General features: G+C 38.1%; 1 protein-coding gene across 1 annotated transcript in view; it reads left to right on the forward strand.

Moving 5' to 3' along the window:
* RYR2 (ryanodine receptor 2) overlaps positions 1–26,157 on the forward strand; it is a 527,178-nt gene that overhangs the window by 213,057 nt on the left and 287,964 nt on the right. The window contains exons 24-27 of the mRNA XM_065401458.1: positions 5,130–5,233; positions 11,090–11,173; positions 22,509–22,668; positions 25,707–25,802. Of these exons, the coding sequence (XP_065257530.1) occupies positions 5,130–5,233; positions 11,090–11,173; positions 22,509–22,668; positions 25,707–25,802 (444 nt within the window). The remainder of the gene's footprint in view (positions 1–5,129; positions 5,234–11,089; positions 11,174–22,508; positions 22,669–25,706; positions 25,803–26,157) is intronic.

The following is a 26,157-nucleotide window of genomic DNA, read 5'->3' on the forward strand; positions in this document are numbered from 1 at the left end:
CCAATAGTTGGAAACCAACGATATTCATATAGCCAAAAAGCAAAGATATTGGGCCAAATCCTGGTATCCATGAAGGCTGCTTTATGGTGAGTTTTTAAGTCAGTCTAGGTGTGGATTCCCAAGCTGGTGTAGAAACAGCATAGCTGGCTCTTCTTTTTCACCTTGCACTTGGGCAGGAAAGGAGTCAGGAGAAAGGAGTGCAGTTGGAGCACCATGTCTGTCTTGGCTGCAAAACAGCTTTTTGGAGGTCGGGGCAGTGCAATGTAAAGCAGCCGTAAAGCTCCTCTAACATGTCAGGGGCATGCTGTCATTATCTCCCGCACTATCTTCCCTCCCCACGAGAAGTAGAAATCATGGTCACGGAGTCAATGAAGTAAAGACCAGGATTAACTCTTGGATGGACTGGTGTTGGGAAACTGACTGGGTTGCCAAGGGAATGAGCCATACAGAACAGCTGCTCCTCGGCTTGCCCTGCCTCCCTTGATCAACATGCACCTGCTAGAGTCCCAGTCTGAGTGTTCATGGAAAAAAATAATTCTGTGGACTCTCAAGGAATGAGAGTTGCCAGGAAATCTCCAACTCCTTATGTGAGTTATATTCTTTTTGTGCTTATGTTAAACTGTGCATTTTATTGTGTATGTATTTCCCTAAACACACTAGGAAATACAGCCTAGATGGAGCTACTATAAGGAGGGTGAATAACTGGTTGGAAAACCGTTCCCAGAGAGTAGTTATCAGTGGTTCACAGTCAAGCTGGAAGGACATATTGAGTGGGGTCCCACAGGGATCAGTTCTTCATCGGTGATTTCAATAATGGCATAGAGAGCACACTTATAAAGTTTGCGGACGATACCAAGCTGAGAGAGGTTGTAAGTGCTTTGGAGGATAGGATTAAAATTCAAAATGATCTGGACAAACTGGAGAAATGGTCTGAAGTAAATAGGATGAAATTCAATAAGGACAAATGCAAAGTGCTCCACTTAGGAGGGAACAATCAGTTGCACACATGCAAAATGGGAAATTACTACTTAGGAAGGAGTACTGCCGAAAGGGATCTGGGGATCATAGTGGATCACAAGCTAAATATGACTTAACAATGTAACACTGTTGCCCCCCCCCAAAAAAAAAGCAAACATAATTCTGGGATGTATTAACAGGAGTGTTGTAAGCAAGACACGAGAAGTAGTTATTCTGCTCTACTCCATGCTGATTAGGTCTCGACTGGAGTAATGTGCCCAGTTCTGGGCGCCACATTTCAGGAAAGATGTGGACAAATTGGAGAAAATCCAGAGGAGAGCAACATATTCAAAATGCAAAAGTTTTTGTTGTTTTCAAAAAGAAAAAAATACATACAACCTACAAACATATTTTGAATACACAATCTTACTATCAAATAATATTTACACTTTGTAGAGCAGAAGAATCTTACAGTAATATTTTGAAGCTGTGATCCAAGACTAAATTCAATACATGACTGAAGCGTGGACTTTCATTGGAGCGTGTATTGAGTCCTTTTCCCATGTAGATCTCTATATACCTTGAGCAAATTCTGAAAGCTTTCAGTAATACTTTTTAAAAAACCACCCAATTCTTATCTCAGTGTTCTCTATCTCAAACAGTACAAATCAGTTTCCAATGATTTTGCTCCATGTGGGAATGGGTAAATCTTCCCATTGTCTGGCCAAAGAACATTATGTAATCCATCTAACCTGAAGAAATATTCCCTGTAGATTCCGCTCATGTTAAAGAAAAAAACAAACCTGTTGTATTCAGTTCAGCTTGATAACCATTATCACGGAGTCTGACAGAAAAATGAAAAGAAATCAGTCAGAAACAATGACTAAAGATATTGTGAGGGTGTTGTGGCAGATGTGAAAAAGCTATGGTAAGTAAGTACCATGGCAAATGGTGTCCATTTCATTTATTGATACATAGGAGATAGTGAGCTGATACTTACTATATATAAGAGAGAGAGAGAGACAGATGAGAGAACACATTTCTTGTTAGCAGTACCACATCTGCTAAAGAACACAGATTTAAAAAAAAAAATCTATAGTATTTGATTCTGCATTTGGACTTATTATTATGATGTTTCTGCTTTTTTTCATTAAGAAACTTAAATAAAAATTGAAGGGAAAAGCTCCTAGATTTGATGCAACATGCTGGGCCAGGCAATCAATTTAAATATAGTAGATGACTTTTTTCTGAGGTCCAGAAAATTGATGTGGCAGCACCTTCATGCCAACACATCTGTTACAGACTTTCTTATTTTTTTATCTGCTCCTGCAAATTCAGCATTTTAGAAGAGCAGATCAGGCTAAGAGTTGGGAACTGATTGTACATGGTTTGCTATTTGCACTTCATTAAGGGCCTTTCTTTTCTTAGAATAAATAAACAAAAACCTATTATAGCTTTAAGTAAAAAAAAATCCAGTTTAAAGAATATATTAATGTTGTTTTTTAATAGCAACTAGTGTAATACTTTGCTTTGCAGCAAAAAGATCTGAGTGATTTAAAATCATTAATTAAGTTATCTTCACAACAGCCCCATGTGGTAGGTATTACGATCCTAATTTTATAGATTTGAAATAACCTTGAGGCACAAAGAGATAAATGGTCTGATCGTGATCCCATGTAAGTGCCACTGGTATCAAGGGAACAGAATACACCTCTGAGATCAGGCCCCTATGTGCTTGTGGCAGTCTAAGTACACAAATATTATGAATATCACAGTAGTCTCCCCACTGCGTTTTCTCATTCCCTGGGGGGTGGGGGGGGAGGAGGGGAGAATAGTAAATTAAAAATGTGTATTAAAATAATATGAAGGACTTCTTATTGGGTAAAATATTATATAGTGACATTCTTTTGTTGTTTAACAAAGCTCCTACATAACTGAGGGCTAAATTTGCATTCTCTGCCAAAACACCTGAGTGAACTGGCTTCATATGAGGTTCTATTCTGAGATAATGGGATGCTCCTAATTCTCAACCTGAAACCAGTGTGTAGAGAGTGGCAGAACCACTGTGTGGAGGTTACTGCAGCTGCCAGACTGTAGGGTAGCTGCATCTCATTACACATCTCTGTTCAACTTTCGGCCAGTTGAGTTGTATAGTTGGAGGAGACACTGCCACATGTCCCTTTCCCTACCCTGGTTTGCCTATAGCCATTTAACAAAAGCTAACATGACTAACTGGAAAATGTTAATCAATACTTCTGAGAGTCTCAAAATTTAGACGACCAAATGAAAGAAAGTTACTAAGGACCATACTTTGCTTCCTGGGTATCTGCACACAGATGGGAATCCCCCAACTTCCATATGGAACAAAGCATTCAGCCATCTACCTCTAAGGTACCACCCCTATTCCAGATCCTACAGAAGTGCACAAGGATTGGTAGTTTGGGATGGAGCCAGAAGGAAGCCAAGGGAGTCACTGATAGTGTGGATCCAATGAAGCCATGCTATCAGGGATTGAAAGGGGTTGAGTTGCTGCAAGGACTCAGGGCCTTAGAATGAAAGCTACCTGACCCTCCCAAGGATGTGTTGGGTTTAGGGGTAGGTATTGCAGCTTTTTCCAACAGGTGCAAGGGTAGTAGAGAGGAGAACAATCCTCAACTTGTGTTCAGCGATTTTCTCCTCCAGAGCTGGACGTTTCTGCAGAACTGGTGACCTAAATTCTCATGCTTACTAGTTAATTCATGTTTCAACAACAAACTTATATGAGTGCCAAAGGAAAAAATATGCATCCATTTTCCCCAGCATTCTAGCCCTTTATTGAAAAACATTTGAACTAAATCTGTTTAGTTAAAAGTACTTTCAGTTCAGCAATTATCATACTTTTCACTTGCACAGCACCTTTTAGCTAATAATTACAAAGCAAACTTTAATTAATCAAGTCTTGAAACATCCCTGTGAAGTATTATATTATTTTTATGGATGGTGTAATTGAGACCACAGTGGTTATTGCTTTGTCAATTCAGTGGCAAAGCTGGAGATAATACCCACAACATCTGTCACCCTGTCTATTGTTCTAACTCTTAGAGGCTCCATTCCCTGATTGAGGCTGATGTCAGAATGAAGCTAAGAATGGAAAGTTTCAGCCTGAAAGGAATATTTTTGGCAAAGCTAGGACTGGATGAAATGAAAGGGTTTTGTATGATTCCCTTCTTGACTCTACCTCCCACTAATAAGAGTACATTATTTATGCCAATCTTGTATGTGTGCTATACAATTTCTGTCTGCTGGTATGCTGCTGGCCATCTTTTAGTCATTTTCTGAAACAAACATTGACTGAATTAAGGCTACGTCTTCACTACAGGGGGGGGGGTCGATTTAAGATACGCAAATTCAGCTACGCGAATAGCGTAGCTGAATTCGACGTATCGCAGCCGACTTACCCTGCTGTAGCGACGGTGGCAAAATCGACCTCTGCGGCTTCCCGTCGACGGCGCTTACTCCCACCTTCGCTGGTGGAGTAAGCGTCGATTCGGGGATCGATTGTCGCGTCCCAACGGGACGCGATAAATCGATCCCCGAGAGGTCGATTTCTACCCGCCGATTCAGGCGGGTAGTGTAGACCTAGCCTAAGAGAAGGGGAGGTTTAGCCTTAATTGAATATCCTTGTTTGTATGGAATATTTTTTCAGTATTATGCACATCAGTTGGGCCATGGAAGTCCCATCCACAAATTTTCACAAACTACACTGAAAATGGGAACAGACAATCCCTAAATGATATTTGAACTGACTTTTTATGGTGCAGTCTGTCAAATTATGCTGAGTTCTATGCAATCCTCAAGGTCTTGGTTACCTTGGAATAATATTTTTAAGTCTATTTCAGTATGTTTGTTTCAGAGTGTACCTGTTGTGAACTACTGAATAAGATGTACTGATGCTCATGTTTAAAATGTATTACGTTTTGGATTTGTCTTATTTACTGAGAGCCAAATTCTGCCAATCTTACTTGAGATGATTAATGTTTTATGCTCTGAAATTGGGGCTATTTTTGGATCAAAGAAATACTCTGTTTCAGTAGGGCTGACAATCAGCCCCAAGTTTTGAGGGTCTTTTTTAAAAAAAATCATTACTACAGTTCTTAAGGCACATTTAAACTCACTCCCTTATTGTCTTGCAGGTTAGAGATGACAACAAAAGACAACACCCGTGCTTGATAGAGTTTTCAAAGTTGCCAGAGCAGGAACGAAATTATAATTTACAAATGTCACTTGAGACGCTGAAGTAAGTTTCTACCATCTAAAGTCTTACAGCAAGTCTTTTTCATGCAACTAAGCAGCTGTGGTGTTAGAAATTCTAATCCAATCTGTGAAGTTTGTTAATGTGTAGGGTGGTAATAAAAAAATTACAAACTACGGTATATTGCTGAATAATAGACTTGAGACTAGAAAGAGCCATACTAGCTAAACAAACTGTGGTTCTGAAAGTCCATTTCTCAGTCTCCAGGGAATTTTAAACTCTCCAGGGTATTATAACAATAATTATCTTCCTGCCTTAAAGCAACTTCATATTAGTACTGACTAGCACTGCCTGCTTTGGTATGTTTGAGATTATCACACCAACACAACATTTTGATAATGATGAAAGGACAAGGAGAACCATTTTCCCCCTGGACAGAAGGCATGAGAAGTGGGTCCAAAGTGTACCTCATAGAACTAGGAGGAACCCTTTATTTTTAACGTTGTTTAGTTCTCATTCATTAGGCACAGTTTTGCAATAAACAGTGATTTTTGGTCATGAGAAGCTGGATAAGACTTACTGCAGCATTCTTTATCTGGACGGTTGCCACCGCCTCCTACCTGCCGATGAGCGCATGTATGTGTGGATTTTACAGAACCTCCCTCAACTTGGAATGCTAGAATATTTCAGCTGGTCACTATTACTCATCCTCCATCTGCAGTGTGATGCTGCCAATATATTAATAAGAGGCTTCCTTGAAAATTCTCTCCTTACCTGTTATAAAAACACCATGACTAGGATGTGTATCGGTTTGACTCTTCTCTGCAGTCTATTAATTTGTTTTCCAATTTAAATATATAGCCCTTTTTGTAACCTTAATTTAGAAAAGAGACGACACTGGAGAATCAACATACATTTTAAGTGGCACTTAGATGGAAATGTTTCTACTTTCCTCTAAGAAAAATATGCTGTGTATATTGAGAGTATAACTCGGTGTATACTCATGGAGTGTAGGTGCAAAGAACTTTTGGGGGGCCTGGAGCGTCCTCCCCAGGACAGGTTTTGGAAATACCAGATACTTGGTTAAAAAAAATTGCTCTTCAGAAACATTTCTATGAGCACTGGTGATGAATTTTTTCTGGCAAGAATGTTTTGGCTATATCCACTTATAAGGTGAACTGCATCCAATGCAGGGAAATCAGGTGGCAACATTTCAAGAACAGCTCATGGGATTCTCAATCAGTACAGCACTGTCATTTTGGTTTCCAAAATAATCTCTGTCCAGTTTGTGAAGCTACATAAGGTGATGCCTTCAATTTTGCCTACAGTCTCAAGGCCAGATTAATTGTGGGACTTATAGAACCATGACTCAATTCCCTAAAATAGAGGAAGCCACAGTCTCTCATAAGATTTAATGTATACTACTAATGTCCCATTGAATACCCATCATGGCTTTTATGGTGTCCTGACATCTTTACAGTCCCAGGTCCTCATAGCCTTCTAATCTGACCCTGGGGGAAAAAACATAAGTCATTTTGTTTATGTATAATATGAAATTAGTTGTTTTTATTGTAATATTTTTATTACACATAATATATATAGAATCTGCTAGTTAAGTGAATGGGGGGCCACTGTATAGCAGTTCGCCTGCCCTGCAGCTTTAATAATGCATATGATTACAGTCCTGCAAGAGCCTTACTTTTCTAATACTGGACCTTTCTTAAGCACACAGTGTAGTTGTGTTGTATCATGGTGACTTTGTCATGTAGACATTTATCCACCAGGGACTAGAATGAGCGTATCAGACTCCTTTCATTTCTGCTAGTCTATACAAGTGGAGGAATAGTGCATTAATCCATTCTTAATGTCCCCTGTAGTGATTTGAATCTGAAGGTACTTTCAGTGTAGCTTGAATAGTCCTTTTAACTGAGTTTTTAAATTTATTAGTACTTAACTTCAATCGGGGGAGAAAGAGGGAAAGGAAACATCCTTTTTTTTTTTAAGCTTCTTATAATCCTTACCACAACAACGTCATATTCTTCATATTTTTCACCAGAATGTTCGTTCAAAACTTGAAACAGCTGTCTCGAGGTTTGAGGAATAACTCTGCACTTTAATTAATTTTTGTGTTGTTGACAGTTTTCTGCCAGCCTTACTAGATCAGAGATGCAGAAACCAAAAAAGTCTTGAATCATATCATATGCCACATCTTTTCTTTTCATTATCCTTCTATTTCAGTATATTTGATAGTATTATGGTGCACCTTCACAAATATGAAGTATAAATATAATATAAACTACAAAATGTCAAAATTCAAGAATGAGTTGTCACTGAAAATGGTATAATATTAAAATATATTTACTTGGGTTTCATGCCATAGCACCTTAGTCTGTGAGAGGCCCAAGTGATTTTAGTGGGTCTATTTGAACTGTAAACTTAAGGGTGATTATAGTCTGACTCAAGGCCCCAATTCTCCCTTTCTGGCTCCCTGATTCAGTGCCAGTCGGTCTGGATACAAATTAGAGCAGGAAGGCTACTGCTCTGATTTACTCTGCTTGTGTAAGTTCTTCTTATACCAGGGAGGATTTGGTGCAGCAGAACTCAACTTCCCCATGCCACCTCCTTCCCATGACACACCTCCCCTCGGTGGTGGTTGGGAGTGCTGGCATAGGAGGCAGATACAGTGCTAGCTGTAAGCCAGCAGATGCTCCCTATATGGGGCTCCCTATATTATGGAGATATACCTATCTAATAGAACTGGAAGGGACCTTGAAAGGTCATTGAGTCGAGTCGAGTCCAGTCCCCTGCCTTTACAGCAGGACCAAGTACCATCCCTGACAGATTTTTGACCCAGATCCCTAAATGGCCCCCTCAAGGATTGAACTCACAACCCTGGGTTTAGCAGGCCAATGCTCAAACCACTGAGCTATCCCTTCCCCCTTTAAATAGACTATCAGGGTTGGAAGGGACCTCAGGAGGTCATCTAGTTCAACCCCCTGCTCAAAGCAGGACCAATCCCCAACTAAATTATCCCAGCCCATAGAGAATCTGGGTCTTAGTGTCTAGTCTTACCCTGGATAGAAGATAGTGATGTGATTAAAGGATTGAGCATCTTGTCAAATATAGACATTTATACACTTTGAGAGCTGAAGATTTACTTGTCAATCACCAATACAGTATTTCATAGTTATCTGTGCAATGTCAGAATATTTTTGCATATGCAAGATGGAGGCAATGTAAAAGACTGAGCCCCTTGTCCTGTATTAAATTTCTGTTTTCTGAGGGTCAGTGGTATAAATCGGTTCATCATCTAGTCTTGTATTGTGCATCAACAATTGAAAATCGTGTTAATTAGTTCTATTTCAAAGCTTATTTTTTCTTTTTGATACTGCATTTCTCTCTAAAAACATATAAGAATTTATGTGACTGAGCATGAGTTTTAAAAAATAGACCAACAAACATAATTCCTTATTTAAAAATAAACAATAGAAAGTCTGGGTTCATAATAGATAACAATAATATTCATTTTACATACAGTGGAAAAAAATAAGATTTAAGAGTCAGTTGAAGCATATGATTCATCTGCAAGGAGAAATAAATTTGGTATTGTATAACAACCTGAGTGGCAGTATGCACCAGAAAGTAAAATCAAGAAAGAATGGTACAACTAGAATCAGCTCAAATCAAACCTTCCATCCCAACCCCTTTGAGTGATGGAAAAATTGGGATCTTAATCCAAATTTCATCTCTCTTGGGTCTCTCTTTTAATCAGTCTGAGCCAAAGTTATGGATAAAAACACCCTCAAATTTGGGGAAAGTTCTGATTTGGGTCCAAACTTGAGGATTTATACACTTCTGTAGTTTTAACAGAACTAAAACATATCCAGCCATCTTACTAACAGCAAATTTGTAACTCTGACACTGGAAAAATTAGGGTCTGACACTTACCCCTCTAATATGAACTAAAATATTTTCTAGCACAGATAAGCCCACTGGTTGCAAATTAAAATATTTGAAGTCTCTCTTTCTAAATGAATCACATTTTAAAGAAGACAGGTAACATTTTCTGATGTTTTTCCTTTCATCATCTTAGAAATTAACAACACAGCCTAAAAAGATGTTGACTGAGAGCAGTGATCCCACTTGTAAATTGTCAGTACTTAAAAGGGAGAAGTTCCTGCCCTCAGATTGCATGATAAAAGTCGATAAAATGTGTCTATCTGAATTTTACAGCATATTATAATGTACAACAACAGTCATTCAGTCTATCACAAACTTGTTGGTCTTTCCTCAGTTGATAGCTATAGGCTAACAATAATAACAAGAAAATGTAATCACAGTTTTTGGCAAACCAGAACAAAAACGGTGTACCCTCAGATTGTACGCATTACTCTCACAAGCCAACATATGATCATTTGTAGGCCCTTGTATTTGAATAACCTGTCTGTTCAGCCTGTGATAGAGGACTGTAAAATACTTTAGTAGATGTTAGATTACATCAGATAAAATGGTCATAGCGTAGGACAATGTTGCCCAACATTTTCAGGTTGCTGACCATTCATTAAAATAAAAAAATTTCAGGACTCCTTTAAATTTACAATAAAAGTAATTGTAAAAATGTATCAGTGATAAACCTGTATAATTTACTTGTGTGTAGATTTTGAGAGATTGATGGAGAATATTTAATCTTCAAGGAGAAAGGTGTGTAGAAGGCAGGGGGAGAGTAGTGAGGTTTTCATTTTTTTAGATCGTACTAAAATTTTCAATGACTCATGACCCCTCCAATTTCCTTTTGTGAAACCCTTGGGGGTTGTGATTCATTGGTTGAGTAAAAACTCGTGTATGATATATAACATACTGCTGCAGAAGTTTATGTGGTTCCATGCTGAAAAAAGTGTAATGTGGTGGTGTTTCAAAACAATGGCATTTAAAAATCAAACATTTTCTAAAGAAATAAACTGAATGCACCTTCCTAGAATTTCTGATCTTTGACTCCTGCTAGTATTTGATCCTTTGATCTGACAAAGGTGCCAACTGTTTTTTTAAAAGCCAAAATGGGAGTAGTGCTTAAAGAAAGAAAGGAAAAAATAGAGTATCAGTGTGCTGTTTGGCTTGGCCAGAGTCTGAGATCACTGCAGAGGTAGTATGCTCTGTCTCTAAGAGAAAGAAACACCTTGTTTCATTCTTCCACCAAGTTCTCTGGCCTATCAAAGGAGCGTATTGACAACCTGGAGGAAACCACCTATAGTCCTCCTTTTTGGAAGTGAAGTCTGTGTCGCATGGACTCCTTGATCGTGAGTTGGGAGAAAATAAGAGTTGCTAATTGTCTTAAGACATCAGGAAATACAAAAAGAATGTCAGTTTATAGTCATGATTTTTTAGATGGTATATTGGAAAAATTCAGAAGGCCTTACCAATCTATTCAGAGTCAATTTACAGCTGTGTGTATTATATTTATATTGTATTTAATTCAAAAGAGAGCATTCAGTATCTGCTCTGCTTACCTGAGGAGCCTTTTCTGGAACACATATGGAAACAGAAATGTACTTGACCAATATAATTTTTTACTTTTAATAAACATTATTTTTTGTGGGGGAAGTGTTTTTCACCCAACTATCTTAGTCTGATGTATTTGAAACTTTTACCCACATGAAAGCTCCATTCTAATAACAAGTCTGATCTAACATTTTAAATAGACTACTTAGAAGTACCCTTATACATTTTTCCAAGAGTACACAGAAGTGTATAACATATCTCTCAAAAGAAGTATAATGAGCATCTTTACATAAAGAAGGAATTTTATGTTGTAGGTCTAATTTGACATAAGGGTCCTGTTCTATATATATGATAACAGAAACCAATATATATAAGTGACAGTTTAACACTGGTTTTGCCTTCCAGAACCCTGTTGGCATTAGGTTGTCATGTTGGAATTGCTGATGAATATGCTGAAGAAAAAGTGAAAAAACTGAAACTTCCTAAGAAGTAAGTCAAAATTCAAACACATCCTTTTTATTTTTTATTTTATTTTATTTTATTTTATTTTATTTTATTGTTTAATGAGGGAAGAAGAGTGAGGAGACTGAGTTCTAATAAGTGTGTGTGGAGGTGAGGGAGGGAAGAGGGAGAAAAGAAAACACTAGGCATAGCCCACAGGAGTCAGCATGCAGTGACATTCTGACTGTGATCTTCAGCTTTTTGGCTTGGAAATGTATTCCAGACCACCTTCATCTGCTTTGATTTTGTATTTGGTATCCAGAAAATAAGTGAATAAAACATGGGTCCAAACATACCATTCCACTGCGTGTATCTCATGCATGTTCATATTACCAAATCATCACATGACATTCTTTGGGTCTTGTGCTCCTAACTCATTAGGTGTTTTTCAAAATCCCCCTCATATACATACTTATACAGTAAAAGCTTTTTTATCCAGCATGTTGGGGGAATGTGGGGTGCCGGTAAGTTAAAAATTCCTGTTAGCTAAGAGGGAGGGAGTTTGGGTGCGGGGTGCTGGATCCGGGGGATGCTCACCTCGGGTGGTTCCCCGCAAATGGCGATCTGTCCCTGCTGTTCCTTGGTGGAGTTGCAGTTAGGTGGCTCTGCGTGCTGTCCCCACCCCGCCCCAAGCACTGGCTCGGCAGCGGTCATTGGCCAGGAACCGTGACCATTGGGAGCTGTGGGGACAGCGCATGCGGGTGGAGGCAGCACACACAGCTGCCTAACCGCATCTCCGCCTAGGAACAGCAGGGACAGGTTGCTGCTTGTGGGGAGCCGCCCGAGGTGAGCGCCCCCTGGATCCGGTACCCCAAACTCCTCCCCCCTCCACACCCCAACCCACTTTCCCGAGCCTCCTCCCGCACCCAAACTCCCTCCCAGAGCCCACACCCCTCCCATGCCCCAGCCCTGCACACCCTCCCATACGCCTTGTGGCTGCTCCTCCACCTAGGAGGTAGGGAGCCTGCCGGCCCCACACCAACCGGATTATAAACTGGACTTTCTATGAAGATTAGAAATGCCAGTTTATAGAGCTTTCCGAGCTTTCCGATTGGTACGGGGCTGGATAACACAGCTTTTACTGTATATAATTTCATGTGAATAACTAAGATCTGGTGTTTAGACAAACAGTAAAAATTGTAATGGATACTGACTTTTACAGTTTATTCAACTTATTTGCAATTGATCAATGGTTCCTGGGCTCCCTTATAGATGGAGTTTGTATTGTAGTCACTCTGGGTGGGACTTTGAAAAGCACCTAAGGAGTTAGGAGCACAAGATCCAGTGGAAGTCATGGGATGATGTTCAGTAATATGAACATGCATGACATACAGCCCATTGAATACTCGGGCCTATGTTTTTGTACTTATTTTCTGGAGTCAAGAAAATAAAATTAAAGGGGATGAAGGACTGTAATACGTTTCTAACTCAAAAAAGATGATCACAGTTAGAATGTCACTATCTGCTGATTCCTGTGGGCTACATCTAGTTTCTTTGCAAGAATAAAGAAAGAAAAATAAGGAATTGGAATAAACTTCCCCAAACTCTTCTTCAGTAATGGTATTCTGAAAAAGGGGGATTTAAAACTAACTAAAGTGCATATACCATATCTAAGTAACAAGAAATCATACTTGGTAATACAAGAACTATGCCACTCTATCCATGACAATGTTCAGTGTTTTTGAATTCCATTGGACTGGAGACCATAACTTCACTGCCTCTGAAAAAAACGGAGGTCCCAACAAATGACCCTTTATTATTATTATTATTATTATTATTATTATTAAATTGAGATGTGGGGAGAAAAAAAACTAAAAAAATAAATTCTAAAGAAAATTAATAGTAAAATAACATTACTGTGACAATTACCATTGACATCAAGAGACAGTTGTGTCTGACTAAGAGCTGAGTAAGGACTTCAGGATTAGGAACTAGCTATGTTGGTGTTAGGTTGGACTACACTCTATATCAGGTTTATTTGGGGCCTTCTGAAGGAATCTTGAATTAATCTGACCATCATTTTAATTTACCTGCTATAACACTTGAGAATGATAACGGTTGAGATAGAGATGCGGTTTTTGTACTCAACTAGTAGAATTCATTGAAACTCTGCCAAAACATTATGAGCTACTACTAAGCAACAAGGATTTCTGTATTAAAGTGGGAGAGGAGGTCACTGCTGTATTATGATGTCTTGAATTAATAAGGATCAATTCATATGTGCCTAGACTTACTGACAGCCTTTCTGGTAGAAAATACAGATGAGCGAATTCTTCTGTCAGTTATAACCATACAATCACAATGAAGTCACTGGTCTTCCAGATTATTTTTTTAAATGAGAACCCAATTTAACACTTGGAGTGGTACATTGGTAGCTTTTTTGTTTGGCAGATGTGGCATTATAGGGCACAATCATGTAGCCATTCAACATGCAGAACTCCCATGATTTCAGTGGCTGCAGAATGAATAGATCAGGTTAATAGCATGATCAGTTACAAAAGCTTGTAATGAATTGCCACTTGTTATGGGCGATTAGGCACTCAAAATGTTCAGAATTCATGCAAAATACATTAAATGAATTGCTACTCTGGATTGATCTGACTAGTTGAGAAATGCATTGAAATGTAATACGTAATTGGTGGGGTTCACTGAGCATATGTGGATGAAAAATGGCCAATGAAATATGGTTAGATACAAAAGTAATACCTGGTGAAGTTGTGGTGATTCTGAAATGTGTGAAAATCTATATAAAACTGAATCATACACTGAGACTTGAGCCATGTTGGAAAAATCATGCTACCATAGCTAGAATGGCTGGATTACGATTATCAAGCCTGATAGGAAGATTCATTCACCTGTTCTGGATGCTTTTAAAGGTTTTATGATTACTGCAGTAACACAATTTTAACATGAAGGTACCATGCCACAAAGACACCAGATGAAGCCAACAGGTGTCAGCACATGGTGACATTCTGATTGTGTTCTGCTTTTTGTATTGGAACGATGACATTTCTTTTAATTTTGTTTCTGGAGTCCAGAAAATAAATGTGTAAAGCATGGACCCAATTCCCACTACCTCAAATATTAATTCTGGACAAGTACAGTCACTACCAAGACAATACTAAACCCAGTCCAACTACTCACTTGCAATATGGACCCACTTTGTTACTGGGAAACAATGGCCACCACAACAGAAAGCTTGTGGCCTATTGCAGGAAATATTACATATGCTCTGCTCAGTGATGCTGTCAAAGCTTGGTTGCACTTGTAAACTCAGTTTTGGTAGGCTTTTGGTAAACCTGTACTGTTTTCCAGATGTATCCAGCCAAGAAATAGTGTAGTCTCTGTAACTGTAATGGCTGTTTTGTTGTATTATTCATTTGTACCTCAACAGTCTTCTCGTTTTAGGTTTCTTAGCTTATTTCACGAATAGACTCATTCCAATAGATCAGTGGTACAATATTATTAATGTTAAGTTGGTTTCTGTAACTGTTTTGGATACTGAGATGTACTATTAGTGTAACATTTTGTGCATTTGGCTACTAATGACAAAAATATCAAGATTCCCCGGTGAGGCTCAAAGAAAAATAAACTCAAGTTGCTACTTTAATATTGTTTTTTATTCATTTTGTTTTTCATATTTAACTATTTTAAACTTAATTCTTTTTCACGTACTTCTATCTCATAATGATCCAGGAGGGTGGTAGTGTTTCACATTTTGATCAATGTAGGTTGAGTAGGCACTCAGTGTACGTTCTCATGGGTGGTAATCTATGCTTGAAGGTGGATGGATGCTCGCAGAATAGTCAACCTGCCAGAATGGCCAGACTCAAGTCAAAGGAAAATTATAATAATTGGATGTGCTGTAGTGATTTTCTGTCAGCTCCTTGAGCTCTCAGTTTGTGGTGTAACAGGTTTTATTGTAACTTGTTTGTTTATCTTTCGGGTATTTTTCCTATCTTATCATCTTTCAGGGTCAAATTTGCCTTTAGTTATGGCCATGATGTGCATGGTGGTTTTGTTGAAAGAGCAATTTTGTCACCATTTGAAGAGATACACACCTCCTATTTTATTCTCTCTCTAATTCCAAAGTCACTATGTGCTGTCTAGTTACTCCACTGTGTGTTTCTAAGATTTTTAGATTGAGTCAGGGATGTAGGTGATTATCAGCAATGTTCCCATTCCTCTACAGCTTTGTAGAGTTAAAGGTAACAGAAATGGGAAGAGTTGTCTTATGGCCAAAGCACCAGACTTGGGAGCCAAGAGGGGTGGGTTCTATTCCTGGCTCTGTCATAGAATTCCTGCGTGACCCTGAGCAAGTTACTTAGGCCCTTTTTCAGAGAGGTGTAACAAACAAGTTGCAATAAAACCTGTTACACCACAGGAAGCTCCCGCTGACTTCATTTTAAGATGAGTGTGGTCAAACCACTCTGTAAACCAGCTACTTAATTCTCTATGCTTTAATATTCCCCTTTGTAAAACTGCCTAAATACCTCTCAATGGTGGTGTGAGCTTAATTCATTAATGTTTATGAGCCACTTTTGAGTCCCTTTAATGGAAGATGCTGCACAAGTCAGAGGTGTAATTAAATAATGTATTGTTGTGCTAGAGGGTATTGATGGCTGCCAGCAAGCATGTCTTTGGTCTGTGGGCAATCACATACCTCACTGAAACTGGTGGGTGTGCTAGCCATTATTCAAAGAAACACATAAGCTCTTTTATGGAGTAAGACTCTCCATATGGTGTAGGATAGCTGAAATAGTAGAAATCACTCAGAAAGTGCTGGGCCACATGAGAAGGCCTGAGCAAAGAACCAACTGAGGGAAAATAGGAGGGCTTTCCCTGGGACATATTGCAGTCACAGGGGCTGGGATAATGATTAGTGGAGGGGTGTGTGTGTGTGTGTGCGTGTGTGTGTTTCAGAAACAGAAAGCAACCGGGAAGCAAGCGGACAGCAAGAGAAGCAGTGTGAGTGTGGCTCTGTGAGGAAGCTAACAGAGGGGACTTCTTTTGGGCAGGATGCTCACTTGAAGGGCAGGCTTGGAAATTGCAAGCAAGGGAACTGCCTCCTGTTTGTTCTTACTGGATTCAGGAAAACAGGACTTCATATACATTCTTTGTAAATAAACAGGACTGCACCAAAGAAATACCTGACTTGTATAATAATTTTTTCCTCCTAATGGAAAGATTCCATCAAGGCCCCAAATATTGACTAACCACTTGGGAAAAGGGGCAAAACTGTTGTTCTTTTATGTAATTAGTACAATTCAAATACATGCACATAACACAAAATTGCATGCATATCTGAGGGAAGATTTTAGACATTAGTGAGGTAGATCCATACTATCTTTGACTTTGCTCCATGGTTTTCATTTTAAAATATCCATTTGCTCTCTGGCCTGAGCTCCTGGAGTTAGTTTAAAACCCTCTTGCCAAATCCTACCCTCAGTGAAAACATTTACACCCCATTAAAATCAGTTTGAGGGCCAGAATTTGGATCCCATGTTTTCTGTCTTTCCCAGTCTAATATCATTATTGGAGGGCAGTATCAGTAATGGCATACCGATGCAGCTGATATTCTCACTTTTAAGTGATATGTAGATAATTTATGCTCCTGTAACATTAAAGAGCTTCTATTCTTTCATATAGAGCTTTCATATAGAGCTAGTGTAACCACAAGATTTATGAAAATTCTTTAATAGATCTTGCAAATAGCTATGCAATGATTTTTACCTTATGAGGGTAGAGTATCTATTTTCTGAGTAGTTACAGAAAACTGTGAGAAACGTATGATCAGCCACCTCTTTTTCGTGATGAAATAAAATTGTCATTTGTCCTACTCAGTCTTCTGTAGTCAAGGTTGTGTGCATTTTCAAATATGTTGGGGAGCCCCCGCAAAGCACTGCTTGGCGAATCTGTTTTCCCAAATGCCTGCTTATTCATCAGGTCCAAACTGGTAGACAGTAGTGGCAGGAGATCCAGGAGGGTCCATGAGTCCCCATCTCTGGAGATGTTGGGAGGCAAAAGGTCGCATGACAATTGGGGTTTAGTGTATCACAAGAAAAGAGCAGAAGATGTACATCAGGAAGCGGTGATGCAATGACATGAATATTATTTATGCTGGCATTTAGTGAAACGGTGACAAATATTCCTGAAGTCTTATTTTGAACATTCATTTTTAGTGCAACACAGGTTCTTTAAATACTACTCACTGAGAATAATTTTGTCATTTGTTTTCCTAAAAAGTGGGTAAACCTAAAAAATATGTAAATTATGTACACTATTAAATATGTAGACTATTTAACTATCTCAGATATTATAAATGATTGCTACAGTTTTCCCTAACCATGTTGTCATCACTGAGACTTCGTTGTTGAGACACACAATGAGGGGGAAATGCCTGGTCCTCTACAAGACGAGGACAAATTGAAAGGAAAGACAAAAGGAACTATATTCTTTGAAAATTCACTCCCTTTTCAGCTTCTAAAGACATGCTCACAACAAAAACCATTCTTAATATTTCTTTGTGCAGTCAACTGAGATTTTCCCATTTGTTCTGAGGTGCTTGAATAGCAGATTTAGAAATGGCGTTTACAGCTAACATCCACTGAACTTGGTCATAAACTGCTTATGTTTGCCTGATATCATTTGCAACGTAATGACTTTCCAGCTCCATTTAACTTGATTCGTGCTAAAGCTCCAGGTACAACTCAAAGGAAAAAACCTGTGTCGTGTTTAGCTACACAGATTTTTTTTTTTTTCACTGACGTACACGGCATTTTTTCATAGGCACAATCGACAACATTTATGTTTTTCTGAGAAAATAAACAGAATACTATTTCATTTTTTGTATAACTAAAGACAGATTAAATAGAAATTAAATTTAAAATATACTACCAATCATATCTTGCACTTGTGATGTGTGTGTGTGTTACATACTTTATATCAGAAAATAAGTATAAAAAATAGAAAGACAGTAGAAAAACACAAAAGCTCTTTGACATTTAATTTTATGTAGTCAACTACCATTGCATTAATCTTTTCTGAGAAGAAATTTTGCTTTATAAGACCATAAGAACAGTCATACTGGGTGAGACGAAAGGTCCATCTAGCCCAGTATCCTGTCTTCCGACAGTGGTCAATGCCAGGTGCCCCAGAGGGAATGAATAGAACAGGTAATCATCAAGTGATCCATCCCCTGTCGCCCATTCCCAGCTTCTGGCAAACAGAGGCTAGGGACACCATCCCTGTCCATCCTGACTAATAGCCATTGATGGACCTATCCTCCATGAATTTATCTAGTTCTTTTTTGAACCCTGTTATAGTCTTGGCCTTCACAACATCCTCTGGCAAAGAGTTCCACAGGTTGACTGTGCATTGTGTGAAAAAATACTTCCTTTTGTTTGTTTTCAATGTGCTGCCTATTAATTTCATTTGGTGACCCCTAGTTCTTGTGTTATGAGAAGGAGTAAATAAAACTTCCTTATTTACTTTCTCCACACCAGTCATGATTTTATAGACCTCTATCATATCCCCCCTTTAGTCGTGTCTTTTCCAGGCTGGAAAGTCCCAGTCTTCTTAATCGCTCCTCATATGGCAGCAGTTCCATACCCCTAATCATTTTTGTTGCCCTTTTCTGAACCATTTCCAATTCCAGTATATATTTTTTGAGATGGGATGACCACATCTTTGCGCAGTATTCAAGAGGTGGGTGTACCATGGATTAATATACAGGCAATATGATATTTTCTGTCTTCTTATCTATCCCTTTCCTAATGATTCCCAACATTCTGTTTGCTTTTTTGACTGCCGCTGCACATTGAGTGGATGTTTTCAGAGAACTATCCACAATGACTCCAAGATCTCTTTCTTGTGTGGTAACAGCCAATTTAGACCCCCCCCCTCATTTTTTATGTATAGTTAGGATTATGTTTTCCAATGTGCATTACTTTGCATTTATCAACATTGAATTTCATCTGCCATTTTGTTGCCCAGTCACCTAGGTCTGAGAGATCCTTTTGTAGCTCTTCATAGTCTGCCTGGGACTTAACTATCTTGAGTGCTTTTGTATCATCTGCAAATTTTGCCACCTCACTGATTCCCCCAAACAGGAGTGTTAAAATGCTCTATAGTAAGTCATGCTGAGAAGATGATTTGTGTGTAGAACAATGAAATGTTAGACTATAAATTGATCTTATGAATACAAATTGATTGACAGAAGCCAGTGATTAGATATAATTGATACAGTTGCCAGACAAAGCTAATTAATTAACAAAAGAAATCCATTTTGATAACTGTTGAGACTACATAAATTTCATGTGAGTATGTGTTGCTGATAAGTTATTAAAATGTATTTTTATAGTTGGACAGAAAACTGATTGGGACATTTTGTGTTTTACATTTACCATCATCATGATGCTGTTTGTGCCTCCTATAAATTAGTTCAGATTGTGTGATGTCTTCATTACAAACCTCTGTTTTCAAAAGGTTCTATCATTCATATTCCAGCAATCATGCCGTACTTATCCTTCCTCTTAGCTCCTATTTGTCATGATTATTTGAAAAAATAAGACTTCAGTTGACTATAGCGAAATTAAAGGAGGGTCAAAAAGGGAAGATGGAGGGAGAATAGATTAGGGCTTATACAATTTAAAATAGTTGCAAAGTTTAAAACATTTTAATTCCAATCTATTGTTTTACAGCATTTACAAGCACAGAAAAGCATCTACAGATCATGGGCAATAAATTGAACAAGACATTATTTTCAAAATAACTATTAGTATGTGGGTGTAGGAGTCTTTGTTAGACTGTAGGGTTCTTCCCTTTATGTCCCCAATTGTTACTTAAGTGAATTATGCAGTTGGTACCTCACAAGGGTATTATGAGGCTTGCTTAATGTTTGCAAAGCATTTTAGGATCTTAGGATAAAAAAGGTGAGTTAATATTGTATTCTCATTCTCTAGTCCAGGGAGATACAAGAAAATATCCGGATTAGTTAAACTGTCTGAATTCAGTGTTTTTGTTGTTTTCCCATGTCAGTTGGCAGGTCTTTAGTATGTATAATTTCTGTGAAACCAGAACTGTGTTTTCTGACAGACCAACATACCTTTGTGACCAAAATGGTACGTTTTATCTGCGCTCATGGTGAAAAAAATCTCACCTGTTAATCAGCCTGTTTTATCTCTCTGTTTAACTGGCTGTTCAGTTTAACAGACTCCTTATGAAAGAAGGTCTTAACAAAATAATAGGCTGATCCAGTTCTGCTGTGCTGCATCTTCTTTAATGGTTTACCCATATACAGGTGGACTGAACTACAGGCAGCAGTTAGTGGAGAGCAAGTGACTGTACTGATAGAATCTTAACCAGCCCACCAGTGAGAATATTCACATAAAATAAAAATTTAGAATGAAGACTCAGTTTCAGCTCTTTTATGTCTGTTGGCAGATCTTAAGAGTTATGAGTTACATGACAGGTTAAAAAAAAACCCAGCAACAGCTTGTTTATGTTGGGTAAGTGATTTATTCTGTACTCTAACCATCAGCATAGCAGTATTTCAATTTACTTTAAAAAAAAATCAGGCTATATTAACTAGCTGCTTTTTTTAAGTCACCAGTTCCAAAATTACTGTATGAGATTTTCCTAGCACTATTTCAGTGATTTGCATAATGCTTTGAAGCATCTTTATGACATAGAGGGCACAGTAAAAACAATCTGGAATAACTGTCACTGAAAATTGATTTCTTGTGCAGTATCAGCAGAAGTGAACTAAAGATTAAAACAAAGATGTGGGGGTGTTCTGTTTGGCCCTTTGAGGGTCTAATTACTGTCGAATTCAAATTAAATGCATGCTATGATACCCATTTTTGCATAGAGGCCTGTTATACTTTTTATCAGAAATCACATTTAAAGACTTTTAAGAAAGACGTAATGAGTGAACATAGCTCATTTTGTGATGATAACAGTTTACAGGAGAGGTCCACCATCCAATTCTCCCTATAGACTGTAATAGTGTCTCTGGTACAAACAAGATAAAGACACAGGACTAAAAGTTAGGAGTTCTGGATTCTATTACAAAGTCTACAATAAACTTCTTTTTGACACTGATCAAGTAGTAGGGACAAATAATTTCTTCTACCTTTTTTCTTTTACTGAAAATACATGTGATTTCCCCCCCCCCCCATTTCCTGGCAATAGGTCCTCATAGTTTGATTAGATTAATGATTGGGGTTTTTTTTAGCATTCATGATTTTTTACATCATTTGTAGTGTCTGTAAGGTAGACACTTCAGTCCAGTGAAATAGTCTCTTCAACAGTTTGATGATCTCCTCCTAGCAATGGTCAGTGAAATCACAACTAATACAACCAATACAATTTCTGTCCCCTCTTCAGCCCTATAGCAGGATTGACCAGGGTCAAGGAAATGTCAAGAAACGTTCAAATTTGCCTATCATAGGCTTTCGATGACCTTCCCTAAAAATGATAGATCGTTAGCCAGGTTGTCAATGTCAAGAGTTGGTTCTTGAGCATGGGCCTCACAATACTACTTTGAATGCTATTGGAATTCAGTCCCCATGTAGGGAAACATTGACAGAGTGGGAAATGCATAGAAATAATGCTAATGGGGAAACAATAAAATAACACAGACACCTTCAAGGTTCATTATATTGACAGTTTTCAGAGCTCTACTTACGGTGTTTCCTATTTAAGCCATAGGAATCTGAGGGCTGGAGGGATAGTCTAGTGGCCAGGAGAATCCAGAGTTCAGTTCCATGCTCAGCTATAGACTTCCTGTGTTTCTATTTGGAAGCCACTTAATCTGCACTGTGCCTCAGTTCTTCATCTGTAAAACAAGGATATCCTTCCTTACCTCCCAGGATGTAGATATCTATTCATAATTGTGAGGTGCATAGATACTGTGATGGGGGGACCATGTAGTACCTAGATAGATATCAGCTTTAATCTCCGCACTGCTTTAAGCATGCGAAGAAATGCCACAATGTGTATATTAAAGCTTTTTTGGATGTAGGTAATTCTCAGTCACTTACACATCCAGTGTCACATGTTACTACCTAATGAAATGGACTTCTTCAGTCACTCTAGGTTTAGTTAAATAGAAACCAAAGCTAAGTTTCTGTGCATTATTTCCATGCATTATTCTTATAACTTAGATCTTAGCTGGATTATTAATATTTGTATTTCTGTGGTTTTATCAGTGGATACAGTAGTTTTCCTATGTAATATCTGTTAGTGTTTTCTCAGTGAAATATGTGATAATTTTTTTTTAAAAAAAATCACCAATTGCACATTCTACATTGTTTGACAGTTACCAGTTGTCAAGTGGATACAAGCCTGCTCCCATGGATCTGAGCTTTATCAAGTTGACCCCCTCTCAAGAAGCCATGGTGGATAAACTAGCAGAGAATGCTCATAATGTGTGGGCAAGGGACCGTATCAGGCAGGGTTGGACATATGGTATCCAGCAGGTAAGAGCAAACTTGGACACTTGAAAGTTCACCCACATATTGAGGTATTGTACAATTGAATTTGGGATATGAGGTTAGAGGAAGCCACTGACAAAACGTTAGCCTCTCAGTCAAGAGGGCAAACCATTGGCATCTGTGTTTACATTGTTAATAAATATAGCTAAGCTTGCCAGCAATAAATGATTTACTCTCTACAAGTAGAGTAATCTCTATGGTAGCCATAATGAAATGTGTGGTGTGTCTTTGCATGTTCTGGACAGCTACCTTGGGGAAAGGGATGTGGCATTTCTTTGTGTGTTGTCTAAAGCATATAGATTAAGTCTTGGGCTCCCCTCTGCCTCTGAAATGCTGTTCTCTGATCCCTTTAGGAAGTGTAGGCAATCATTTACAGTAGGAAAATAATTTACATATCCTCATCCGGGAGACTCAATTTTTCTTTAAAGCCCCCAGGTAACAACAGTGTAAACTTCTACTAATTACCCTGCAATATGCATCATCTCTGGTCTAGGAGACCACCGTTAAGGGTTGGAGGGTAATTCAGTCTCCATGGCCCATCCAAATTTTTGCTCCTTCACTGAGGCTAGCAACCTGGGTTTCAAGTGCCAGTTCTGGTGGTGAGTTTTTGCTATGTGTCAGGAGTGAGTAAAAATAAAGCATGGTGGATTGTTAGCAGCAAAATTCAAGATCTCTAGCTGTTCTATACAAAGATAAATAAATATAAAAATCCCATTGATGTACAATGTAATCTACTGCGGTAACTATTAACATTTTCAGGACAACCACTGTATCAGTTTTCTATTGTGGACCACATCCACCAACGCTTTAGTGATTATTTGTGAATTCAAACTAGGACAGGTATTTTCACTTTTGCCAAAGAATGTACAGTAGCATTTCGCAGTGAAACTATAGAAAAATCCACCCTCTGGGAAAAAGTTGGCGTTTTCATGGATTTGTGCTGGGGGGAAAAAGACATTTTTAAAGGAAAACAGCTTTTTTGCAGGAACACAACTGTTTTCTGCCTGCAAAATCTGCATTTTGGTTTTGTCAAGAATTCAGTTTATATAGTGCAGTTCGGTACATCTTGAATTTTGTTTGACATGCAAGAACAAAACTAATTCTGTGTGCAATGCTTTCCTGTCAATAAACAACCTGCTGTTTTTACGGTTTTATTTAAGTGAATCACTAAATTTCATTCATCACATTTGACAGACTGTTTATGTTGAAGAAATATGCTACATATCATTTCCAGCACCCTCAATTAGTGTATCTCGTTAGATATCTTTCATTTTCGGGCATTGCAAGTCATTGTATAAACCTGTCTTCCATATTTGGGCCTAAGCAGCTTGTGAACTAACAACAAATATATTTGTTTACATTTGGATATTTTTAATATGGGCTCTGATATTCTTTGTATAGACATTCAGGGCCATATTCAGCATTGGTGAAATTCCATCGTGTACTTTACAATCACAGATGCAGTGTTAATGCAGACATTTTAAAGTGCCTTTATGTTCCTGATAGAGAGTTGGCTTAATGGACTATGGGAGAAATAGTTCCCTACATTGCCATATAGGAGAAGCGGACACATGTCTTTTCTATCCACAATTTCACATGTAGTTTTTGTGAAGGCAGTGCATTCATTGCCTAGAATGAAGGAATGCTTCTTAATGCTCACCTGCAACATCACTGGCAAATTATAGAATGCTATCAGTGATTTCCAGGTTGCATCCCATAATTTCATCTTCTGCCAGAATCCAAATGGTTGCAGTTTGTGGCCTTGAAATTGAAAGGATTTAAAGTCAGTGAAAAATGGGGGTATTCTTATAGCTTTGGTAGAATCATTGGTAGTTTTGCTGTGCCTAAAATTGAATGTAGTAATGCATATACAATGGACCAGTTAATAACAAGTTAAGAACACAATAGATCAAAAATGTATGTTTATATTTGCTAATTAACACAGTGGTTTAAACTGTAATGTATTAGCAAAATATAGACCCACAATCCAAGGTAAATTAGGTGTAAAGGTTGAGGTTCCTTAGGCCTTGAGAGCAATTGAGCTTACTTTGTACATCTGAATTTCTGTAGAATGACTAATTTTGCCAACCTTATTACAATGAACTTTGCAACCAAATTATATACTCTTCGAATTACTGAGATACCTAGTGATAATGAAGCCAGCTAAGAATTTCTTATATGTTATCAGGTTGTGTTGGGGAGGAGAGGAAAGAAGCAGAGCAGGAATGGGTGGTAGATACAGTTTCTTTGCATTATTCAGATTATTCATTTGTACAGGCTCTCTGTGCGTTTCTGTTTTTGTGCCCGTGTGTAGCTATGGAAGGCTCCACTTTGTAAAGAATAGATGTGGTACGGCACTTATTCCTCATAAGTAGAGCTGACTGGAGGATGACAATTTCATTTAGCAGTAACTTTAGAGGTTTCAAAAATTGTTTTTGTTCCAGATTGGAACAAAACCAAAACCTTCTCATTTAATTCTGTCATACACATAACATAGCTGCTAACTGATATCTGTGCTAATATGTGCTTCTGCTTAGCTTTCACACTGGGTTGTACCATGGGCTACATTTTGTCATCTCATCATGTTACTGTGACATGTTACAGTACTGCATAAGGTAATGTGATGGTATGCACAGTGAGATCAAATAGTTCTGTGGAATAGTCTGCCAGGAGAAGGAAAACTCATTGCTTGGAGAGATTTGAAAGTTGATTGGACTAATCATTGGAAAATATATTATACTGAACAATTGTGCTGGGAGATGGACTAAATTATATAGTTGGCCTTTTCTATCTCTAATTTCTAAAATTCTGTGATTCTAAAACTGCTACAAATTAAAGGGATACTGTCAAGTAGTTTACATTCCAAACATAACCTATTTTTTTTATTATAATGTGGAGGGGAAATGCCCTCCAGATTCTACATATCGTCTCCTAACTTCACCACTGCTTACAAGGAAATTTTTAACAAATGATAGCACTGTTTATGCATGACTGTACCCAGTATTTTTGTTGTGCTGCTGCAGAGCCAACCAGCCAGCCAGCAGAGGGAGCACAAGTTAACTAATAAATCCTGTTCCCAGAACTGTGCTGACATCAATGCTGACACTGATCACAAACAAGTAAGTACTGTAAATAAGTCAGAGCCACATTAGCTTGTGCTTCATAAATAAGGCAGGAGGCACAAATGAGTGTTTATGAAATGAAAAAGGACAAAACAAGTAGGAAAAATATAATTTTTTTATCTTATGGAAAGGTAGTGAATATCAATGGTAAGTGAAAAACAAATGTGTGTGTGTATATATATATATATATAAACATACTTGACAGTGTCCCTTTAAGGAAGAACATGTTTGCTCTCAGATTGATCATTTTCTCTGAACTGAGGGAGTTCTTTGTGACCTGAATAGGTAAGGCAAACAGGACAAAATAGATCTCTGGTAAACTCAGTAAAAGTAATTAGGATTGTACTATGGG

This window comes from Emys orbicularis, chromosome 3, assembly GCF_028017835.1.
Source record: "Emys orbicularis isolate rEmyOrb1 chromosome 3, rEmyOrb1.hap1, whole genome shotgun sequence".
NCBI lineage: Eukaryota > Metazoa > Chordata > Testudines > Emydidae > Emys > Emys orbicularis.